The following is a 23738-nucleotide window of genomic DNA, read 5'->3' as shown; positions in this document are numbered from 1 at the left end:
AATTATGCATGCATTTCAAAATTTGGGACACCAAAATAAACTTATCTTTTGATTTCACTTTCTAAGAACTTTTGAATACCATCATATATATAAAAAACCTAGTATATGGTTTGCTTTTCCTAATCAAAAATTTAACCTTTGAGGTCAGTGTTATGGCACAGGTTAAGCTCTATATGCAGTGTTGGAATCCCACACTGGAGCACCGGTTCAAGTCCCAGCTGCTCTGCTTCTGATCCAGCCCTCTACTAAAACATGTGGGAAACAGTAGAAGATGGTCCAAGTATTTGGACACCTGCCACCCATGTAAGAGACTCAGATGGAGTGCCTGGATCATGGCTTTGTTGCAGCCACTTTGGAAACGAAGATTTCTTTCTCTGTCTCTCCTGTTACTCTTTCAAATAGATAAAATAAATCTTTAAAACATTTAAAATTTGACAAAAATAATTATTGGTATTTGTGGTGTGTTCAAAGCTCATTCTATGTCTAATATTTCTGATGACATGGCTTGATATCTCACAAATCTATCGTACCCATAAATTCCCTTAAACCAATATTATCTCCTATTCTAATATTCTCTCAAGACAGTGACAGAACTTCTAAAAATATGTCCACAGGATCAGTGAGAATATGAGTAATTCTTTTTTTTTTTTAGATTTATTTGGAAGACATTGTTACAGAGGAAGAAAAGGACAGAGGCAGAGAGAGAGAGAGAGAGAGAGAAAGTGAGAATATTTTATCCTCTGGCTCACTCCCCGGAGTTGGGCCAGGCCTTCCAGATCCCCAATGTGGGTGCAGGGGCCCAAGGACTTGAGCCATCCTCTGCTGCTTTCCCAGATGCATTACCAGGGAGCTGGATCAGAAGTGGAGCAGCCATGTTGGCATTTCAGGCTGTGGCTTAACCCGCTGTGTCATAGTGCCCCCACATGAGTAATTCTTAATTTTAGCACTTCTTTATCTTTTAAAAATCTGGTCTTTATTTTTCTATGATGGCTGGCTGCCAGTGAAATCTGGAGCATGGGAATACAGTCAATTTGGTTTTGACTAAGTTTGGCCATGGAAATGGCTTAGAAGCTAAAATGTTTGAATACAGCCAAGTCTGACAATTTACTTTGTCATCTCTGGCAACTACTATACTATTCCTTAGGCAAAACTTGAGTTGATGGAATTGCTAGTCTTTGAAAAATTCTTCTACAGCTGTATCCTTTTTTTAAGCTGAAGAAAATATTCTCTATAGGATCTCATTCTTTTCCTCCTTTTTCTTCTCTGCTTCAATGTTTATTAGTACTTACAAATTAAGTTTCAAGTTTGATTTGAGAAATACTCCATATATATTATACAGTCTTCACTCCTCAAAAGGCACAGGAATTATTTTATAATCCTTTAGCAATGATCACAGAGGTAAGGAAGGGAGATGACATGTTCACAGGAATGTCCTTTGGGCACAGGTCAAATGTTTGACATTTCCATCTCATACTGCACCAAATACCGGGGAGTAACAAAGCAACTGCTCGATGGCTCTCTATACTCTATCACCACCATGGGCAGGGGAAGGAGAGTCAGACTGCATTGTAAAGGACTGACATAGTCATACTGGTCTTCTCATCTTGATCACAGGACTATATCTTTTAAAGAACTTTTCAATAATTATTTATTTTTATTTACTTGAAAGGCAGAAAGAGAGATCTCCCATCTGTTGGTTCATTCCCCAAATGCCTGTAACTGCTGGGACCAAGCCAGGTTAAAGCGAGGAGCCAGGAACTCAATCCAGGTCTCCCACCTGGGTGGCAGAGACCCAAACTACTTCAGCCATCACCTGTTGCCTCTCAGTGTGCACACTAGTAGAAACTCAAATCGGGAGTGGAGCTGGGAATTAAAACCAGCACTCTAATATGGGTGCACGTGTCACAAGCAGCATCTTAGTCTTAACCTGCTCCACCAAATGTTTGTGTCTATATCCTTGATTTTAAGTGGAAAGAGGAAAACTACTTTTAACAGTAAAATAATCCAAAGAGGCATAAATTCCTACAGGATATAAGACTTTCAAGGACACAAAATAACATCCCTTGCTCTGCAAACTCAATCTATTAAATTTTACTCCGTTTTTCCTTCCAGAAATCTATCATAAACACACACTCACATACACACTCAATTTTTTAAGGTACCTATTGCAATTGTCAGATCTCTTCTGAGAGCAAATCCCACTAATCTCTGAGATTCTTTTGACATTATAACAGGAAAGCCATTGTAGCTTGTTTCATTTATCATATTTTCTATATCATCCACTGTCATATTGTCCTGTGTCAGAACCGCTAAGGGTGGATCATTCCGTCGAGGTCTCATGACATCAGCAGCCAAGGTAGTATGAGTGAATTCTTCTTTTGCATCCAAGAAAGGGTATCCATTTAATCGGATGTGAGCTTCATAAATGCCTTCTCTACCAAAGGCATCTCCGACCCATTTACTCGTCATGACTGCAGCCATGAGCGGAACAATATATTCCAAGCCGCCAGTTAGCTCAAAAACAATAACCACGAGGGACACAGTCATCCTTGTCACACCACCTGAAAAAAATAAGCACCACTGGTCAAGGAAGGACAAGATCCTCACTACCACATGTTATAGAAGTTCCACACTATAAGGTTGAACTCAAAATCGTAAACAGAACCTAGTGAAAGGTATTATCATCAAAAACTATTACTCCTCCCTTTGATCAATACTAATATTTACAGAATCACGTATCTTCTTTGTTTATAACACAGAAGATTATTAAAACAATATTCTGGGGCCGGCGCCGCAGCTCAATAGGCTAATCCTCTGCCTGCGGCGCCAGCACACAGGGTTCTAGTCCTGGTTGGGGCACTGGATTCTGTCCCGGTTGCTCCTCTTCCAGTCCAGCTCTATGCTGGACTCTCTCTGCTGGAGTGCAGTGGAGGATGGCCCAAGTCCTTGGGCCCTGCACCAGCATGGGAGACCAGGAGAAGCACCTGGCTCCTGGCTTCAGATCAGCGCAGTGTGCTGGCTGCAGCGGCCATTGCGGGGGTGAACCAATGGAAAAAAGGAAGACCTTTCTCTCTGTCTCTCTCTCACTGTTCACTCTGCCTGTCAAAAACAAACAAAAAAACCCAATATTCTGAAACTTGTTTAATCACATAAAAAAACAACTCATAGATAACCAAATAAGACAGGTTGTCATACTGGTCTACTGTTGTAGCAAAAAACATAATTTCACCCTTAAACAATCGAACTTTAGGAATTTGATGGCTAACTTGTTTGATATAAATTTAGACACTAAACTTATATATGGGTAGATTATTCATTTGATCAATTTATATTCTCTAAATCTTTAGGAGTAAAATATGTTTTTAAAGATTTTATTTCTTTATTTGAGAGTTACAGATGGTGAGAGGGAGAGAGAGAAAGGTCTTCTATCCAGTGGTTCACTCCCCAAATGGCTGCAACAGCTGGAGCTGAGCTGATCCGAACCCAGGAGCTTCCTCTGGGTCTCCCACACAGGTGCAGGGGCCCAAACACTTGATCCATTCTCTACTGCTTTCCCAGGTCACAGCAGAGAGCTGAATTGGAAGTGGAGCCGCTGGGACTAGAACTGGCACCCATATAGGATGCCAGCACCGCAGGCAAAGGATTAACCTATTGTGACTAAGTGCCGACCCCGAGTAAAATATTTTGATAGCTTGTGATTTACATTAGCAATGTAATAAATAACCCCCATCCCCATAGAAAACTTACTTATTCATTTACCCAAATCATCATTCTTATCTACGGTCTCCATGGTGATCTTTCCCAGCCTACATCTTTCTACTTTACTCTTGCCTTTGCCCAATGTCTCATATTATGCCTATCATAAATTGTTGCTTCTGTCTCACTTTTAGAAGATTTGATGATCCACTGTCACAGAAAACACACCATGCACTTAAAACCAAATTCTTCATTTTCCTCAGAGATATTCATCCCAGTTTCCTCGATTCCAACGTGGGGTACCATATTTTTCCTAGCAACCTAGGTAGTCATTCTTGGTTCATTCCTTTACTTTATTGCAACACCTACATCATCACCTAGTCTCATCTGATTTCTTCTACAAAATACTGCCAGTCTTCCATATCTGCAGGATCCACATGCACAGATTCAACCAGTCATACGCAGAAAATATTTGGAGACACATGTATCTGTAGTATACATGTATAAACCATTTGACATTGTTCTCTCAATAACTACTTAGTATTTATATTATATTAACCATTACAAATAACCCAAATTATTTAAACTACCCCAGAAGATATGTGTGGGTTATTTCCAAAGACTCCATCATTTTATATAAAGGACTTGAGCATCCTTTGATTTTGGTATCTGTAGGGGTCCTACAACCAATCCATCACAAATACTGAGGGATAAGTATTTGCCTATAGGTCCCTTTCTCAGTATTCTCACTATTAATAACCTAGTCCAGGCCCTCAAGACTTTGTTCCTTAATTTTAATACCATTTAGTCTTACCTCCTGGACTTCAAGCCCCATTACCTTCAATCTACTTGGCTTCAGATTGGCACACCGGCTGCGGAGGCCATTGGAGGGTGACCCCAAATGGTCACTGTATTTTTTTTTTTTTTTTGACAGGCAGAGTGGACAGTGAGAGAGAGAGACAGAGAGAAAGGTCTTCCTTTTTCTGTTGGTTCACCCCTCAATGGCCGCTCCGGCCGCGCTGATCTGAAGCCAGGAGCCAGGTGCTTCTCCTGGTCTCCCATGCGGATGCAGGGCCCAAGGACCTGGGCCATCCCCCACTGCACTCCTGGGCCACAGCAGAGAGCTGGACTGGAAGAGGAGCAACCGGGACAGAATCTGGTGCCCCGACCAGGACTAGAACCCAGTGTGCCGGCGCCACAGGCGGAGGATTAGCCTATTGAGCTGTGGTGCCGGCCCTTCAATCTACTTATAAGTCATGTTCCCAAGTTAATCTTTCCTAAGTACTACTTTCACTATGTTGTTCCTTTGCTCAAAAGCCTACCAGGACTTGACAGTTCATACTGTATTAAGTTTAAACTCTTCCTTTTTGCCTTTTTTTTTTTTTGACCTAACAATAGAAGGGGAGAGGATGTATTATATATTACATATCTACTCTATGTTTGACCTGTCCTAGTCAGCTTACAAAGACATTATAACTAAGCACTTATTTTATTACCAGGCATTACACTAATAGCTTTACATGGTTTTTATCTCTTGTCTCCCTTAAAACAATCATAGGAGACAAACAACTGTTATATCCAGTTTATAAATGAGAAAATTAAACATTAAAGAAGGAACTTTCCCAAAGTCATCAATCTAAAAAGGACAAAATCAAGACTGTAGTACAGATCTGATCAATTCCAAATGTAAATTTATCCTGTTATAAATCAGGTGCCTTGTCTTTTCAAAATCTGCTTCTTCTCACCAATCCAATATCACTTCCCATGAGTATCCAAAATATACTCTCTACTTAAATATAGTTTCTTCAAATCCCATGAATATTCAACTTACTCCTATTCAAATTACTTTGTCTCCATATTATAATCTTCAGCAAATTCTACTCTTCTTTAAATTCTACTAACCTTTTAAAAATTAAGCTCACATTCTGCCTTTTCTGGACTATTTCACCTCCTTATTCCTCTAGATTCCTCTAGTATTTGAACCATCTTAATACTGTACATAAATCATTATATATTGCTCACTATTGTTTTCTCAGTGTTGCTTATTTTCCCAAATTGCTTGCAGTTGAGATTGGGCCCATGTTTATATTTCTTTTTGTATCACTCACTGTATCTAACACAGAGCTAAAGAGAAAGTAGATGCTTAATAAATACCTACAGCTTTGGTAAAAATGATTTCTGTAGTTCCCTTTCATTTGATACTAAACTTTTAAAGATAATTACATAATTGTAACTCAGGAAGTGAACAAAAATAAAGTCAAGATACCAACTATTATTCAATATTATAACCAAATTTATCATTTTTCATACCAAAGAGGACAATATGTAGATTTGTAAATATTCAATGTTTTTCTTTCAAATAAATTGAGTAGTTATCTCTTCTCCTTTCACTATAAATATATCTTAGATGGGGGGGTCTGATAAATAACTTTTTTACTAAGGTTAACAATAAATTATGATAAAGCCCAAAGTAAAACTATTCTGACTTAAAAATGCTACTCTTGGGCCAGCGCCATGGCTCACTTGGTTAATCCTCCACCTGTGGCGCCGGTATCCCATATGGGATCCGGGTTCTAGTCCCAGTTGCTCCTCTTCCAGTCCAGCTCTCTGCTGTGGCCCGGGAGGGTAGTGGAGGATGGCCCAGGTCCTTGGGCCCCTGCACCAGCATGGAAGACCAGGAGGAAGCACCTGGCTCCTGGCTTCAGATTGGTTCAGCGCGATGGCTGTAGCGGCCATTTGGGGGAGGTGAACCAACAGAAGGAAGACCTTTCTCTGTCTCTCTCTCTCTCATTGTCTAACTCTGCCTGTCAAATAAAGAAAAAAAAGCTACTTTCATGAACCATGCTGGTATAGGTAAGCCATGAGTGTTGGCAACGACAAAATCAACAATCTCCTTGTGATTCAAATTCAGCATATGTTATACTAAGATGGTTTCTCTTGTAAGGCATCAAGTGATATTGCAAATATGTTAATTACTATCAAACTTTTGTATTAACAAATGTTCTGAGATAGATAAAATAAAAACTGCTACTATATAATGCCATAGTAGTGCTACTATTTTATTTCTATTAAAACAGTCCCTCTACTTGTCCCATACACTTCTCCCATCAACCCATCCATGAGTGTAGATCAGCAAACATTCATACACAAGCAAACACAATCACATTACCTAAGCATGCAGCAGCGCCAACCATGGCATAAAGGCCAGGTGTAATACAGTCAGCCCCGACCTCACACCACTCCTTAAATATAAACCAGTCATGGTGATAGTACGCAAGTTGTTCCACTGCAATCCCCACTATCCTCCCGGCAATCGCTCCAATAGCCATACTGGGGATGAACAAGCCTGACGGAACCTACAACAACAACAGAACGCTGAATGAGGCAGAGATCTTCTACTTCTGTACTTGAAACCTACATCCTATGAATTTATTTCTGACACTTTTGAGTCATTTCACATTTTATTCATATAAAAATTCTAATACAAATAAAACTGTAACAAAATATTATTATAACAATACCTTAGCAATACCATAAATTCAGTTACAAAGTAACATCATATTCTGTAGATCAAAGAGAAAATAACTCAAGGGTTATTTATTTTTTGGCTCATGGGTTCCCTAATTGCAGTCTCTAACAAAATTTTCATTAGTCCATGGTGAAACAAGAAAAATAAACAAAAAGGGACAATATAAAGTATTTTTCATAAACCTATACAACTCAATTTGAAGTACTATACTTTATTCCATTATTATGTCCTTCTTACATATATACAAATGATGGTGATATTAGGTATTATTCCACTTAAGTGCTACAAGGCAGGCAATCTTCAGTATCCACCCAGTATTTTGATTATATATATACATATATAAAATCAATTAAAAAGAGAAAAATATTTGAATAAATTTAACAAGGAAAACAGGAATAGCAAACACATTCATTAAGATCATTTAAGAGTTCTGTACGACTAACAACTCTAAACTGTTCTGGATATGCAAACAAGTCCAGCACAGAATGACGGTGTGTGGGAGCATGTCAAGATCATTAGAGATACACAACAGAAAGGATCAAAGAATGTGCTGAATTCTCCTGCCAGTTATGATCCTTTAGCCAGACTTGAATGTAACACAGAACTTAACAAATGCCTATCAATTGCCTCCAGCTTCCTGTGGTTCAACTAATGATGAGGAAGCTGGGATTTACAGAAAACTGATTTTGTGTAGGAAAAAATGCTTTAACATCTCCCTTAATTTTATTTACTAAAAAGAGTAAAAAAGTTAAACTTCAAGACTTCTCTATTATTTATCTCACAGTGGACTAAACACACAGTACAACAGAAAACCAACCTCCAAAAAGTAAAACCACTCCAATCACATTGAAATAAAGTTGTTATTCTACATAGATTTATACCTGTGAAAGCACACTGCCACTAGAAAATACTATTACATGTACAGAGGTGTAATAATTTAAATTATAAGGATAAACTGACATATGCTTCTGCATATGTTATGTGCTATGACAGTACTAGAAGAAAATTATATTTACTGATATATAATCAATGAATGTTATTCTTACTTTGGTAAGTTCAACGGAAGCTATGTCTGAGGGCAGAAGGTCCAGATGGCTTACATTCTTGATGGAAAAAGGCACGGGATTCACAGGACTCGCAATGTAATTCTGAGTCTACAGTGTCCTCACAAGCTACAATAAGCTAACATCCTAAAGCGATATGACAGGTTTTCCAAAGATAACCATATCCTGGTTTCTAAAACTTGTGAATCTGTTATGCTACACAGCAAGGAGGAATTAAGTTTGAAGATAGAATTAAGGTTGCTAACCAGTTGATATTAAAACAGGAGATCATTCTAGATTATCTGGGTGGCCCTAAAGTAACCACAAGAGTTTTTAAATGAGGAAGAGAGCTTTAGAAGTGTTAGTGTCAGAGTTATGAGATGAGAGAAAGACTTGACTAGGCATTCCTGGCTCTGACGGAAGAAGGAGGTCATCAAGCAAGAAATGTGGGAAGTCTCTAAACGATGATAAAGACAAATAAACAGACTCTCTCCTACAGCCTCATGAGCATCTTTATCTATCCTTTTCAGACTTCTGATCTCCAGAACTGTTAAGGTAACACATTTGTGTGATTTCTAAACACTAAGTTTGTGGTAATTTATTACAGCAGCAATAGTGAACTAGTACATGCAACTGATACATATCATGTATACATACAACTAATATATGATTATGAATTTGCTGATGCTCCCTTCTCCTGAACCAAACTGGACCACTGTGATTATCTCAATGAATAGACTTGAAAGGGAAGTCATGTGATAGGATTTCTCGGGCCAGGCTCGAAACAGCCATCTGGGACACTTGCTTTTAGGGTGCTGAGTTACCATGTAAGAAATACAAGTATCCTGAGAACATCATGCTGGAAAAACCAGAGACACAGAGACACAAAATGACAATCTATGAGCTCAAATGTTCCAGCTCCAGTTGTGTGAATCTTCTCAGCCCAAGCACTAGACACAGGAATGAAGAGAGCTTTGAGATAACCAGGCCCTAACCATGTCTGATGATGAGCAATTACAAGCAAAAAAACACCCAGTTGACTGACCCCTTCCCAAACTGTTAACCCAGTATCAAGAACAAATTAAATAGTTATCTTAAGCTGCTGAATTCTGGATTAATTCATTACACAACAACAAGTAACATCTTCAACAATATATCCTAAGGAATTTTTTCATTACTTAAAATTAGACTCCAAGATAAGTATCTTTTCAGCCTACATTCAGAAAACAACCTTTAGATAAAAACTGCACCTCTCATTTTACATTAAGTTTTGAATGTACCAAGATTACTTAAATATCACCTCATACCAGCACTTACCTTAATACCAAAAGTGAACACCGTCATTATGATCTTAAATATGAGTGCTAAGCACAACTGCCATATAGCTGAATACACGCCAATGCCTGCTGGACGATCAGGAATATCATCAACAATTTTACTGGCATTCATGTCATTTCTGTAGTCACAAAGAGAAGAGGACTCCAGAGGCCCACAGTCTGTAAAAAGCTCTTTAATCAGTTCACTGGTGTTGAGTCTAGTGTATGGATTAGGGAAGGCAATCACAGCTGTAATGGCTGCAACAATAATGACTTCAAGAACAGGATACTTTCCAAATTTGGTGGATTTGCGTCGACGACACCAGGCAATATTTGCCCTAATGAAAAAGGCTCCCCAAAGCCCTCCAAATACCCCTAGGAGAATAAAAGGAAACAGTTCAAAAAGGTACCATGGTGTATGATACTCCACATAAAAAAGGACCAGACGACTGTTACCAAACGGATTGATGGATCTCAAAACAAATGCAGCCACTAAAGCAGCAAAAAATGATCTCCATAAAGTTTTGAGAGGAAAATAATAGCTAACCTACAAAAAAGGGGGGGGGGGAGAAAGAAAAATCAATGCTATAATTTTTTAAGATTATAACTTGACCAGTAAATATCTCTAAATTACAGATAGCAGACTTTATATAATGAAAAGATATTAATATTTTAATATATTTACCTATCACATTATTACAAATTCACAATATCTAGTAATCATTAAAAAGTAAATTTAAAAATAGTCCTAGCTATATTTTTGTGTAAATATTTTAAAAAAGGAAGAAGTCTTCACATCAATGAAAACTCAAAACCAAATTATTCTACTGAAGCAACTAAAATGATTTCCTTAAATGTCAATAATGGTATCAGAAATAACCATACTCATAAAAAGTTTACAAGACAATTTAGAATTAAAATATAAAAAAATAAAATCACAGGCTATTATTTTAGCCAATACATGTAGACTGTTTTAAAAGTCTTCTCTTAAATAAGTTCAAAACCTCTTAAATATGTCACAATGTAAAGTTAAATTTTAAAGAACTACTAATATTTACACATGAAAAATAGATTTAAATTTTTTTCTCCAGGTAAAAAATACATGTAGCAGTTTTTATATAAAAATTAGTGAAAAATTTTATATAAAATTTGAAAAGACTAACAAAAAGTATGAACTTTTAAATTAGCTATAAAACTGAAACATGTGCCAAAATATATTTGTAATAATTATGTATAGTTTTAACTGCTGTAACTTTTGACCTACCTCCTCCAGACTAAAAAGAACTCCTCCAATCGGGGCACCAAAAGCTACAGAAACACCTGCAGCAGAGGCAGCTGATAGCACCTAGAAAGAGGATGTGGCTTATTTCATATTTTCTTGTAAAGTCAGGTATATAAAATAAATATCCTTAATATTATTTGAATTTTCCAAATGTCTCTTCTAAATTTAACTTATATGTCTCCCTCCTCCCCAAGCAAAGGGCAAATATTCATTTCTTTTAAAAATATTTTTACTCTTCTGCTTTCAACTGAAAGGTCATTCATACACTCACTATTCAGTCAAAGACATTTGAGCCAGGCATACTAATATGAACAGAATGTAAAGAAAGGGAGGCTCCTAGAGCACAAGCAGCTTTCAAGATGTTATGTTTATCTGGACAAGAGCAGAGAGTATTAACTGAGATTTGGGGGACAATTTTGTTTACTTATTTAAATAGGATATCATTTCTTCAGATTTTAGAGCATACTCCTTCACCATTAATAATTACTCTATTCCAAATACTAGAAAGATTTTCAGAGAATTAACACCTATTCAAACTTTGTATTTTCACTACCCTAAACCCTCTGAAAATATGCTGTTGTCAATATACAGAGTCTCATTCTAGAAATACAAATCACAGCTCTTCAAGTGAGCTTCATCAACCAGAATCCCTAAAGTAAAATTAAAAGAAAAGAAAAATCAACCACACATTCTTCTGTTCTCTAACTCCATAGTCTATCCCTCAACCACTGCCAGCAGTCTAGCATCAACCACAAATATAATTTCACTGGGCACTTATTTCTAACTATTTTTCTAGAGTCTTTAATCCTTTCAATACTTTAAACCAGGCAAACATCTGAGGCTACCTAAAGCATTTTCTCAAATAGCAAATGTTTGTATTTCTTGAAGAGAAATTAGAAATAATAAAAATTAAGTTGTAAACGATTAAGACCATGAACTACATAGTCAGGCTACTGGGTTGCAAATTCTGGTTCTGCCACTTACTAGTTATATGGCTTACACTATGTACCTCAGCTTCCTCTTCTCTAAAATGGAGATATGTTATCACCAAGTTCATAAAGATTGAGTAAATGCACATAAAGTGCTTAGAACAGTACTTGGCATTCAGTAAGCACTATATAAAATTTGGTAAGTCACAAAGTAACTGGTATTTGTTTTAATTAAACTGTACCTGACTACAGAAATAAGGATTCTGCTTGTTTGGGGGGAGGAAAGGAAACAACTTTAAATTCCATTTTTTTCTAATAATAGGATTGCATACAACACATTTATTTAAAGTTCTAAGTCTACATGTTGATACAATAGAATTTTATAATCAAGCTAATATTATGTATCCACAACTCACACACAATTGAATCCGTTCCAAACGTTAACTAAGAAGCACTTACTTTAAATACATCAAAGAAGTAGGCACTGGAAGCAAGCTAAAATATGGGGCCTTAATGCTTTCAACTAACAAATGAAATCTTGCATTTATATACTACAGTCAAAGAATAACAATGCCATAACATTAACTAATGACCACACAGTGTGCACATTACAAAGTAGGTGGATTAAGTTAATTTCTGTAACATTTTCTAATAAACTACATTTTTAACTTAAAATGAATACATTACAATTTATCCATAGTGTTTCAACAGAAAGAAAAGAATTGAACTGGGAAAGTAAATACTATAGCTCTATCTTGGCCAATAACTTGCTGTGCTCTAGTATGATACTTTTAGGTTTTATTTATAACTTACAAAAAGATACACCCACACAGCTGTAGTAGTTTTATAGTAGTAAAGAGCAGATTTTGAAGTCAGAGAAAAATGAATTTTAATATATATGCTGCAACTAACCACCTCTGAGATCTTTTGGTGAGTCATTTTAAGCCCTGATTTCCTATTCTATAAATGAGAATAATAATACCTTGTTATCAGATTATGAAATGAAATTTCTACATGCATGTAAAGTACCTGCCACAGTACCATGTACACAGTCAGTAGTCAATAATGAAGGCTATTTTTGTTTCACAGTAACATATTGGAATCACAATTGTTCAGAGATGGAACTGTGAGGTTCTGAAGTGTTCAGCATAAAATAAAAAAAAAATATTTATTTGTTTTGAAAGAGTTATAAGGTGGGAAGGGAGAGATCCTCTTGCATCTGCTGGTTCACGCCCCTAATGTTCACAACAGCCAGGACTGAATCAGGCCAAAGCCACGAACCAGGAGCTTCATCCAGTCTCCCATCTGGGTGCCTGGGTCCAAACACCTGGGCCATCCTCTGCTGCTTTTTCCAAGCACATTAGCAGGGAACTGGATCAAAACAGGAACAACTAGGACACTAACTGGCATCCAAATGAGATGCTGGCACTGCAAGTGGTGGCTTTACCCATTATGCCAAAATGCCAGCCCCGGGATTGGGCTCCTGAAGTCTAGAACTAATTTGCAAAACTTTAGGAGCTCATTTTCTTCTAGAAAACTCAGAACAATCAAAAAACATCAAGGAAAGCCTATAAAAATATATGTAAAGTTTAAATATCTCCTAGAAGATCTCAGCCTAGTCTGAGGAAACAACAGCAGGGGGCCAGTGTGGGGGCATAGCGAATAAAGCCCCACCCACAATGCCAGCATCCCGTATGGATGCGAATTAGTGTCCTGGTTGCTCCTGTTCTGATCCAGCTTCCTGCTAATGTGCCCAGGAAACAGAGGAAAATGGGCCAAGTGCTTGAACTCCTGCATCCATGTGGGAGACCTAGAAGAAGCTCCTGGCTCATGACTTCAGCCTGGCCCAGCTCCGGCTGTTGTGGCCATTTGGGGAGTGAACCAGTGGATGCAAGAGCTCTCTCTCTCTCTCTGTGTCTCTTCCTCTCTCTCTGTAACTTTGACTTCCAAATAAATAAATAAATAAATATTTAAAAAAAGAACAGGAAAGAAAACTGCCTTAAACAGCTGAATAAAGAGGATTTCCTGCATCCTTCTTTTAATGTGAACTGCTGATTTAAACTTCAGGAGTTCTTAAATGTCCTTAGAACGTCCCCCTAGTGCTGGACAGCTTTCTACATATCACACACCACTTCCACTGGCATTAGATACTACCTTCAGAAGCAAAACACAGCAATTAAGATTTCCCAACTGTGAAGATAGAATACTGTTGATAAGTAAAAGCAAAAACACTATGCTTGGAAAACATGTCAGAAAAGAAAAAGTACATAAGGCTATGTGAAAACAAATGGAAAGATCTTTGCAACATTCAACTGAAACCCAATGGGTACTAAGTAAACCATGCAAAGCTTCTCTAAAATATACGGGCAATACACTGAAGGAACTGCATCTCCAGAGAAAGACACATCAATGGGGACTCAGGAGAGGCCTTCCATCCCCAATTTAAAAAATCCTGATGAAACTCAATGGCTCTAGAGAATCCCCACCCCAAACATCAATGATTCCAACATGAACTTGACACCACAGAATCCAGCTACCCTTGGATAAATAGAATGCTCTTTGAGACTCCTCAGCCACACATTTTCATCAACATGAGTGATTCCGGCATGTATTTGATAGCACAGGATTAAGTCAAATACACAATGCAGAGGCAGGGTCAAGAATGCACTGCATTCACCCACCAACAGCAGGAAGAGCTAGAGAATTTGTTTTAGCCAGATCATGAGCTCAGAGAAAAATCTACTGTAGGAACTAGTTTGAAACCCATTCTACTGAGATCAGCAATAAAAGCATAATTTGGAAACAGATGATTCTGAGGAAGCAGCAGCAGCAATCACTAATGCAACCAAGCCAGATCCTTCCCATCAAGACTTCACTGAGACTGTCTGCCAACTCTTTTTCATTTTGGCCTGTGCTTTCAGATTTTCAAAGCTCCCTTCCTCCTCAGTCCCAATGTCCTACCAACTGGGCATAGGACTCTATCTCTATCTCCAGAGAGAGTCCTACAAGTGATTTCTCCTTGCAAGATTCTTGGGTAGAGAGCTGGCAGCCTCAGCTCACACTTCACACTCACTCTGAAGCCTATAACATAGATGAAATAATACTAAAACTGCACACTTTTCCTGATAAGGATGAGATATCCAGCTCTTCCTTCCATGCCTACATCAGTATCTCTCACCCACAAGGCCCTATCACGAAGGACAGGGTCCTTTCATAGCACTCTGGCTGATCCAGCTGCAGGTCTATCTCCTGGACAAACCTGGTCAGTATCAGAAATCAAGGTTTTGGAGCCTACAGTCTAAGACATAGCATGGAACTCCAGAAAAACTCCAGTATGAACTTCTCTGATCAAGTAACTAATAAATATTAGATCATTTAGAAAAAAGTAAATAAATAATATCATATAGGAGTAATTGAGTAGCTCTGGAAAGGAATTCTAAAAAGATGTTAGAGATTATCCAAAAAAAGAAACACAAACTAATGTCAAATGAAATTTTTAATCTGAATACAGCATTTACCCAAAAAGTACAGAGTAAAATACAATGTTGACATGAGGAAATTATTTAAAAAAATTTTTAAAGTTTCTTTGAGTTATTTATTTGAAAGACAAAGAGAGATTGATCTTCTGTCTGGTTGCTCACTGCCCAAATGCCCTGGCACTGGAGCAGGCAGCCCAGAACTCAATAAGGGCCCCCACATGGGTAGCAGGGACAAAACCACTTGGGCCATAATCTGATGCTGCCCAGGATCTGAATTAGCAGGAATCTAGAATGGAAGTACGCATCCACACTCAAACCAACCACACATGCCAATATAGGACACAGGCATACTGGGCAGTGGCTTAACTGCTGCATCACAACACTTGCCCCAGAAGTTCTTCACTGACATAAAGTCTACATAACAGATCATTTGTCTGTCAATATGAACAGAAAACACAGACACTTACCTCCCTTTTTTTAGCTTCATTTGTGCTATACTTTGGAAAGAGGTAGGAAAAGATATTTCCACAGCAGCAGGCAACATGGACCAAGGGACCTTCTTTTCCTAAACTCAAACCTGATGCCACAGCCAGAACCAAAGTGATGGTTTTAATCATTAAAGTCCATTTTCCCAAGTAACCTCTGATGATGAATCCACTCAAAATGGTTTTAATCTACAAAAGAAATATTAAGGCAGTTTATAATCTCTTTTAAGAAATAGGATATTCTAACTAATCTAAGTTATTCTCTTGTTTTTCTCATAAAACTATCTTGCAAATTTGTGACAAACTATGAAACAACTCATTTTTCCAAAAAATTTTTGTTACATATAATAAATCTGTATCACATTCTAATTCTCATGAATAAAATCTAAATATCAAACCACGTTAAAGTCAATACTTAATTAGAAGGGTTATAATATATTTCAGGAACAGTCAAATATGAATTCTTTTGTTATGAAAATAAGCATAACATATTTAGATAATTGCCTATATTCTGTGTCAGAAATAAAAATATGCCTGCTCGGAGTACTGTAATTACATATATCACTTTTCTGTATATCACGAAGGATGAAAGATTAGTAAATACTATACAATATTGATTCTTATTAAAGATGTCAACTAGTACAGCTTTTAAAATCAATAAAATTTACTTGTAAAAAGAAATGTATTAGGAAAAGAACTAGTAATTTATTTAAGGACAGAAAAACAAAGAAGGCAAAGAAAGGAATTTACATCAAGTTCAATCCTAAGTATAATTTTCTGTTAAATTATAGTTGATGGGAAAACAAAACTCAAAATTTGGTACTACTGACACACTGATATCAAATGCTTTCTCAAAATATACAAAAATATACAATAGCCAAATTCAAGAATCATTAACTAATCAAAAGACAATTATAAAAAAGAAGATGACTATTAAGATCAGGGTTATTAGAGGAAAACATCAAATAATCCATCAAAGAACTTTAGGCCACAGGATATTTTTCCTGGCCTTTGATGTTTAATTAAGGGTTCTAAGAACTTATTTAGACATGTGCTGAATGACTGGAAGAGGAGAGAAAGAAATCAGCCTACACAATAAAAATGATAAATAACTATGGGGAAAAAATTTTAATGATATCAACAATCAGTTTATATTGTTTGAAAATGTGCTTTTGAATATTACAAATGACCCAATTTCCCCAAAAATATTTTTTCATTCAAAGCCCAAAAGATAAGCACTATAACAATTACTGTTCAATGATACTAAAATTATATAGCTTACCTCTGGAATTCCAGAGCCACAGGCATATGGAGCAAATACCTTTACCAGGGAAACTGCAAGAAAGGCAAAACTCAAGGCCCAGAAGATGTACATTATGTAGTTCATGATGTAAGAACCAGGACCCTAAAAAAGCAATAAAGTCAAGGGTTTGAATTTAATAGTGTACCTCTAATGCAACTGCTTGCCAAAAAAGAAAAGCCGGGTAAAGCATGTAGAAGTTTTCCATTTTATTTTTACAAGAAAAATGTGTCCAACTCTGCTTATCCACAAACCACCTTTTGCAAACAGTTGGTGGGGACAAGATTGCACTGGCACTCAAAATTCACTCTGCTGTACTTCTCCTGAATTTCACTAAACTCAATTCAACTAAGACAAGTGAAAAACAGCACACTGTCCATCTTGTCAGCAAATATAATCTTGCTAAGATTACAAAATTTTAAGAATATAATCATATATGACCATGCAACAATATGTATGACATTGTGAGTTCTAGAATATTCTTTTATTACAGAATATCATAGTAGTAAAATAATCATTTAAATAAATACTGTAATACAAAAAAAAAAAAAAAACACAAAATCTCTGAATTTCTTCAAGATACATCCATTTAGAAGGTTTATTTTTAAGCCGGCGCCGCAGCTCACTAGGCTAATCCTCCGCCTAGCAGCGCTGGCACACTGGGTTCAAGTCCCAGTCGGGGCGCCGGATTCTGTCCCGGTTGCCCCTCTCCAGGCCAGCTCTCTGCTGTGGCCAGGGAGTGCAGTGGAGGATGGCCCAAGTGCTTGGGCCCTGTACCCCATGGGAGACCAGGAAAAGCACCTGGCTCCTGGCTCCTGCCATCGGATCAGCGCGGTGCGCCAGCCGCAGCGCACTGGCCGCGGCAGCCATTGGAGAGTGAACCAATGGCAAAAGGAAGACCTTTCTCTCTGTCTCTCTCTCACTGTCCACTCTGCCTGTCCAAAAAAAAAAAAGGTTTATTTTTAGGGATAAGAATTTGGCAGAGCAGTTAAGATGCTGCTTGGGACATCCACACCCCATATTAGAGGGTCTGGGTTCAAGTCCTTGCTCCCCTTCTGTCTGTGGCTTCCTGCTATCCCTGAGAGGTAGAGGTAGCCCGTGAAGGCTCATGTGTTTAGGTCCCCACCACCCACATGCGAGACAAAGACTGGTTCCAGGTGTCTGACTTCGGCATGACCCAACCCAAACTTCTGTGGGAGTCAGGAATGAATCAGCAGAAGGCAGGTCTCTGTTTCTCTCCCTTTCAAATTAAAAAAAAAAAAAAAAAAAAAAAGCCTACTTTTTAAAAAGATTTGTTTATTTATTTGAAACACAGAGAGGGAGAGAGGGAGAGAGGGAGAGAGGGAGAGAGGGAGAGAGGGAGGGAGGGAGGGAGAGAGAGAGGGAGGGAGGGAGAGAGGGAGAGAGGGAGAGAGGGAGAGAGGGAGAGAGGGAGAGAGGGAGAGAGGGAGATTGACTGACTGATTTTCTATCTACTGATTCACTCCCTAAATGGCCTCAACAGCCAGGGCTGGGCCAGGCCAAAGGCAGGGGCTTCATCCAGATCTCCCACATTGGTGCAGGCAGGGGCCCAAAGACCTGGGCCATTTTCCACTGCTTTCCCAGAGGCACTAGCAGGGAGCTGGATCAGTAGAGCAGCCAGGACACAAACCAGTGTCCAAATGGGATGCCTGCATCACAGATAGCAGTTTAACTCGCTATATCACAGCACTGGTCACCAAACTTTTTTAAAAACCACTTATTTATTCATCTTTTTCATAATTCATACTTTCTAATCTTAGTTACATAATGTTAAACGTTTTTAAAAATTGTACTCACATTAACCTTACATAGATCTTATTCTTTTCTACAATTCACAATAAACGTACTTGTATTTGCAATATAACCTAATGGACTTGTATATGACTACATGGTTAACTGATACAAAAAACTAATTGAGATAATACAGATTAAGTATCCCTTATTCAAAATGCTTGGTAATGGAAGTGTTTAAGATTTTTTTTATTTTGAAATATCTGCACGTATATGATGAGATATTTTTAACAAAAAGATATTTGTTAAATTCATTTTTTACATACACCTCATAGACATGGTCTGAAAGTAACTTATACAATATTTGCAGTGTGCCTGTATTTTGACTTCAACCCTTCATATGAGGCCAGGTGTGCAATTTTCCACTTTGGGAGTTAAATCAGCACTCATAAAGGTTTAGATTTTAGAGCATTTCAGATCTTGCATTTTTCACATTAGAGATATTCAACTTGAACTATTTCTTTCCTGCTGCAATGTATCCTCATATTTTCCATTCTATTCTAATTTTTCTTCATTTAATGTAGGTTACATTCATCTAATACGTGATTAATTCTGTAATTAAGTGAGATTGAGACCCTTTGCTATTATCAATTATTAATTCATCTTGAGACAAAGCAAGACTTACTTCTGCTTGGCCTATGATTAATTCTGCCCATGTTTTCCACTGTGGACATTTATCTCTCTCTTCAAATGTTGTTTCATTAGATCCCCAACAACACTGTTCATGGTTGTACCATAACGCACTAAGGCAAATGCCCTCCTTCAAGTCAGTCATCCAATCAGCAGCAATGTCTATTAAACCAGCCAATGCCCCTGTAAAAAAATATTCAGGATAGTAAAAATATTAATAAATCCATTTTTGGGGTGTCAAGAATGATCTAGATTCAAGAGGTAGAGACAGCAGAGGACTTGCTATAAATAAAGGGTCATTTTGAGACTACTACATGAATTACAGATTTTCAAATTGTAATAAAAAATGTTCATTTTTTTAAAACTATAAATAGTTGTTCTGTAAAATAGTTATTTTGAATTAAAACCAGCCATATCATTCAAGTTAACTTATTTTTTTAAAAGGTGCTTCAATGACACTGAAACATCTTTGCAAGGCTACTTGGAAGGAGGTTCACAAATCTGGTTAGGAAGTCAGGAATTTTACTAGTATGTTTTCATCCAAAATTTAAATAACACAATAAAATTTAATGTCCACTAGAAATTGTGAATCACAGTATTCATGAATTACTGTGACAAATTTGCAAGTTTTTCTTAAAACAGAAAACCATATAGACTGAGATTATTTTGCTGGCAGAATATAAACAAATATACAAATTTATGGTCTAATCTGGGCCCTTCTTGTCAGATGAAAAATAAATGGGTCATGTACACAGAAGCCACAAAATTCTCATGCGTGCAACTAGTACTTCCCTCTATTCTTCACAAAATTTTAATATTTCATGTTCTTCTGTACATAGTCTTCCACGATGGAAACTGAAAATGATTACAACAGTCCTTAATATTTGTTTTCAGATCCTAAACAGTTATTTAAGTTCTAAATACAGTAACTTTTTGTGGCCATTCTGTATAGCGTGGCGATTAAAGGAGCAGGCTTAGATTCTAGTTCTGCCATAGCCACTTACTAGCTGTAAATCAGGTTACTTAACTCCTCTTCTGTTTCAATCTCCTCATCTTTACAATGGTTATGATGACAGTATCTATACCATAGGATTGCCATAAAGTTTACATAATATACATGTGAACTTTTTAGAACAGTGCATGACACATACTAAACAGTCTCTAAGTATGTGGTAGTTATTATGATATTAAAATCAAAAGATATTTTCCTGATTATCTGCTCAAAAACCACTCATTTTGATATGGAAGTTGAGCTCATTAATATCAATCAAGTTGCCAAAACTAGATTTGGAAGCCTCCTACCTCCTAGTCTTATATTTAAGAAGATTTTTTTTAAAGGAAACAAACAAATGTGTTTTAAAATCCAATAATAAAAATAATTTTAAAAAGATTTAGCAGTACTTGAAATACAAAGAATTGAGTCAGGGAGGAGAGAACTATTTACAGTTCTTATAACTAAAAAAAAAGGATTGTTTTTAAGTTTTTCTTTACCTGATGCCAATCCTGTTAGTGTTACTACTAGCCATCCTGACCACGCATCATACAAGCTTTTTGTCATTTCCCATGCTGATTCTTTCTTTTTGCTGTTGATCTGAAATAAGAAATGTCCATGCTTCATTTTCCAAACTAAGAACAGAAGCCACAATTCTAGAATCTAGTAGTTTGTCTTATTTTCTACACAGAACAGTACTTTCTGACCTAAATAATAAGAAAGGTAATTTGGGGACAAAATACTGGTATACCTGTATAACCAGATGATAAGCATTAACCCAGAGATCTGTGTATTCAGTAAGTACCTTCAGATTTTGGTGCAAGAATTCCACAAATCATAGAAAGTCTGACCTTAGGTTGTTAGGAATTGAAACAAATTCAAACTTTAATTGGCAGATCTATTTTTTTTCATTAATGGAAGGCAACATGGTTTGAAATGTCATCTCCTAGTCCTATCAGTTAAGTGGATTACAATTTTCTTTGAAAGGTAAGATCAGTGAATGATAGTAAATTCCTGTAAGTACATTATAGAACAGTCATATGGACAAAGAAACTTCCAAAACTCTTATCCCTGAAAATATGCAGGTGTGGAGAGGTCCAGTCCCACTGGTAGGGTACAAAGGATCTTTAACCACTGTGCAAAGCCAAAGAAAATTGTTGTCCACTGAATACAGATTAAGAAATTTGGGGATTGACAAGAAAGTACTAATTCTGATCCATCTAGATCTCATTCTACTAAGATACAAGAAAGCTAGTCTCACCTCTCTAGACAATGTACTTATTCTAAACCTTTCCATTGTGAGCCCAAATTTCTGTCCTACTAGAATTGTTGCTTTTAAATACCATTTTCCTGGGCTGACATTGTACAGTCAGTTGAGCCAATGCTTGAAATGCTGGCATCTCATCTTGGAGTGCCAGTTCAAGTCCTGGCCATTCAGCTTCCAATCCAGTTTCCTGCTAATGCACCTGGGAATGCAGTGGATGATGGCTCAGATACTTACATCTCTATCTTCCACACTAGAGAGCGCCACATTAGCCCCAGCCATTGTGGCCATTTGGGGAGTGAATCAGCATATGAAAGGTGTGTGTTGTGTGTGTGTGCGTGTGTGTGTGTGTGTGTGTGTGTATGTGTGTCTCCCCCACTTCCTGTCATTCTGCCTTTCAAATAAATACATCTTTTTTTTTTTTTTTTTTTAAGCCATTCAGTACTTTAGTACCTTGGAGCATGGCTTACAGCTTTGAAATTCATTGACTTGGTCTAATTGAAGAGAACCAACCAGATGGAAGAAGTCTCTATCTTTGTCTCTTTCAGTTGTTCTGCCTCTCAAACAGATGTAAATAAATAACTAAACATTTGAAATAAAAAAAAATTAACTAGGGGGCCAGTGTTGTGGCTTAGCAGGTAAAGCTGCCATCTACAATGCCAGCATCCAAAATGGGTGCTAGTTCATGTCCCAGCTGCTCCACTTCCAATCTAGTTCCATGCTAACGACCTGGGAAGGCGGCAGAATATGGCCCAAATACTTGGGCTCCTGCTACCCAAGTGGGAGACCACATGAAGTCTCTGGCTTTAGCCTTGCCCTGCCCTGAGCATTGTGGTCATCTGGGAAGTGGACCATTGGATAGAAGATCTCTCTGTCTCTCTTTCTCTGTAACTCTGTCTTCCAAATAAATAAATCTTAAAAAAAAAAAATTAACAATCTAGGGAGAGATGACTGATATGATTAGCTAAAACACACAGGTGATTTGGCTACTTCATATATAGCTATATTATTTTGACACAATTATTTTCTTACTAAATATATTTTAGTTTGGAAAATGTGGTCAGTTTTATAAAAATGTTAATATATAATAAGTTGTATTATTTTACATTAATAATTATTTTTTAAATTTCTGTTTTAGTATTAAGCATGATAAATATCAACTGATAGTACCTACATAAATAAAATCTCCTTAGGGAGTGTTTTATTTATATATTTTTTGACAGGCAGAGTGGACAGTGAGAGAGAGAGAGAGAGAGAGAGAGAGAAAGGTCCTCCCTTTTCTGTTGGTTCACCCCACAATGGCCACTGCAGCCAGCGCACCACGCTGATCCAAAGCCAGGAGCCAGCAGCCAGGAGCAGGGCCCAAGGACCTGGGCCATCTTCCACTGCACTCCTGGGTCACAGCAGAGAGCTGGACTGGAAGAGGAGCAACTGGGACAGAATCCGGCGCCCTGACCGGGACTAGAACCCGGAGTGCCAGCGCTGCAGGTGGAGGATTAGCCTACTGAGCCATGGCGTTGGCCTCCTTAGGGAGTCTTAAATGTTTTATTAGAGCTTAAAGGGAATCTGAGATCAAAAAGTTTAAGAATCACTGGATAAGCACATTGATTTCACATACTATGTTTTCCTTCAGTGATGCCTAAAGGTTTAAATATCCCCTGGATAATCTCAGAAGTTGTACTTCCCACAAAAAAAAAAAAAAAAAAACAAAACCATAATCTAATCCCAATTTCAGTTTTCATGGACATGTACACCTTATTGTGAAAGTTTATAACTTATTTATATGAAATTATTCTTGATAAAGTACATTTTGGATTACATTATGTCCATAAGTAATGATCAACAACAAAAAGGATCCAAATATTGTACTTTATGTTGAAGTCATTTTGGAGGTTGAGGAGTGGAATTAGTGATTCATTTCAACACTCAGTAAGCCTTACTTGGGAGCAGCCTGAGAAAATACGACAGAATTTTAAGATTGG

At 37.3% G+C, this 23738-nt stretch overlaps 1 protein-coding gene across 7 annotated transcripts in view; it reads right to left on the bottom strand.

The window, feature by feature from the left end:
- Nucleotides 1-23738, bottom strand: part of CLCN3 (Cl-/H+ antiporter 3) — a 94350-nt gene that overhangs the window by 14081 nt on the left and 56531 nt on the right. For all 7 annotated transcript variants that reach the window (XM_008273874.5, XM_008273897.5, XM_008273885.5 and 4 more), the window contains 8 exons: nt 20993-21092; nt 19497-19684; nt 17042-17164; nt 15742-15948; nt 10849-10929; nt 9586-10131; nt 6866-7052; nt 2163-2561 (listed from right to left, as the gene is read on the bottom strand). In XM_008273874.5, coding sequence (XP_008272096.1) covers nt 2163-2561; nt 6866-7052; nt 9586-10131; nt 10849-10929; nt 15742-15948; nt 17042-17164; nt 19497-19684; nt 20993-21092 — 1831 coding nt within the window. The remainder of the gene's footprint in view (nt 1-2162; nt 2562-6865; nt 7053-9585; nt 10132-10848; nt 10930-15741; nt 15949-17041; nt 17165-19496; nt 19685-20992; nt 21093-23738) is intronic.

This window comes from Oryctolagus cuniculus, chromosome 2 (assembly GCF_051225735.1).
Source record: "Oryctolagus cuniculus isolate XC-2025 breed Fujian yellow rabbit chromosome 2, ASM5122573v1, whole genome shotgun sequence".
Classification (NCBI taxonomy): domain Eukaryota; kingdom Metazoa; phylum Chordata; class Mammalia; order Lagomorpha; family Leporidae; genus Oryctolagus; species Oryctolagus cuniculus.
Note: the sequence above shows the minus strand (reverse complement) of the source record. Positions and strands in the feature narration are given on the sequence as shown.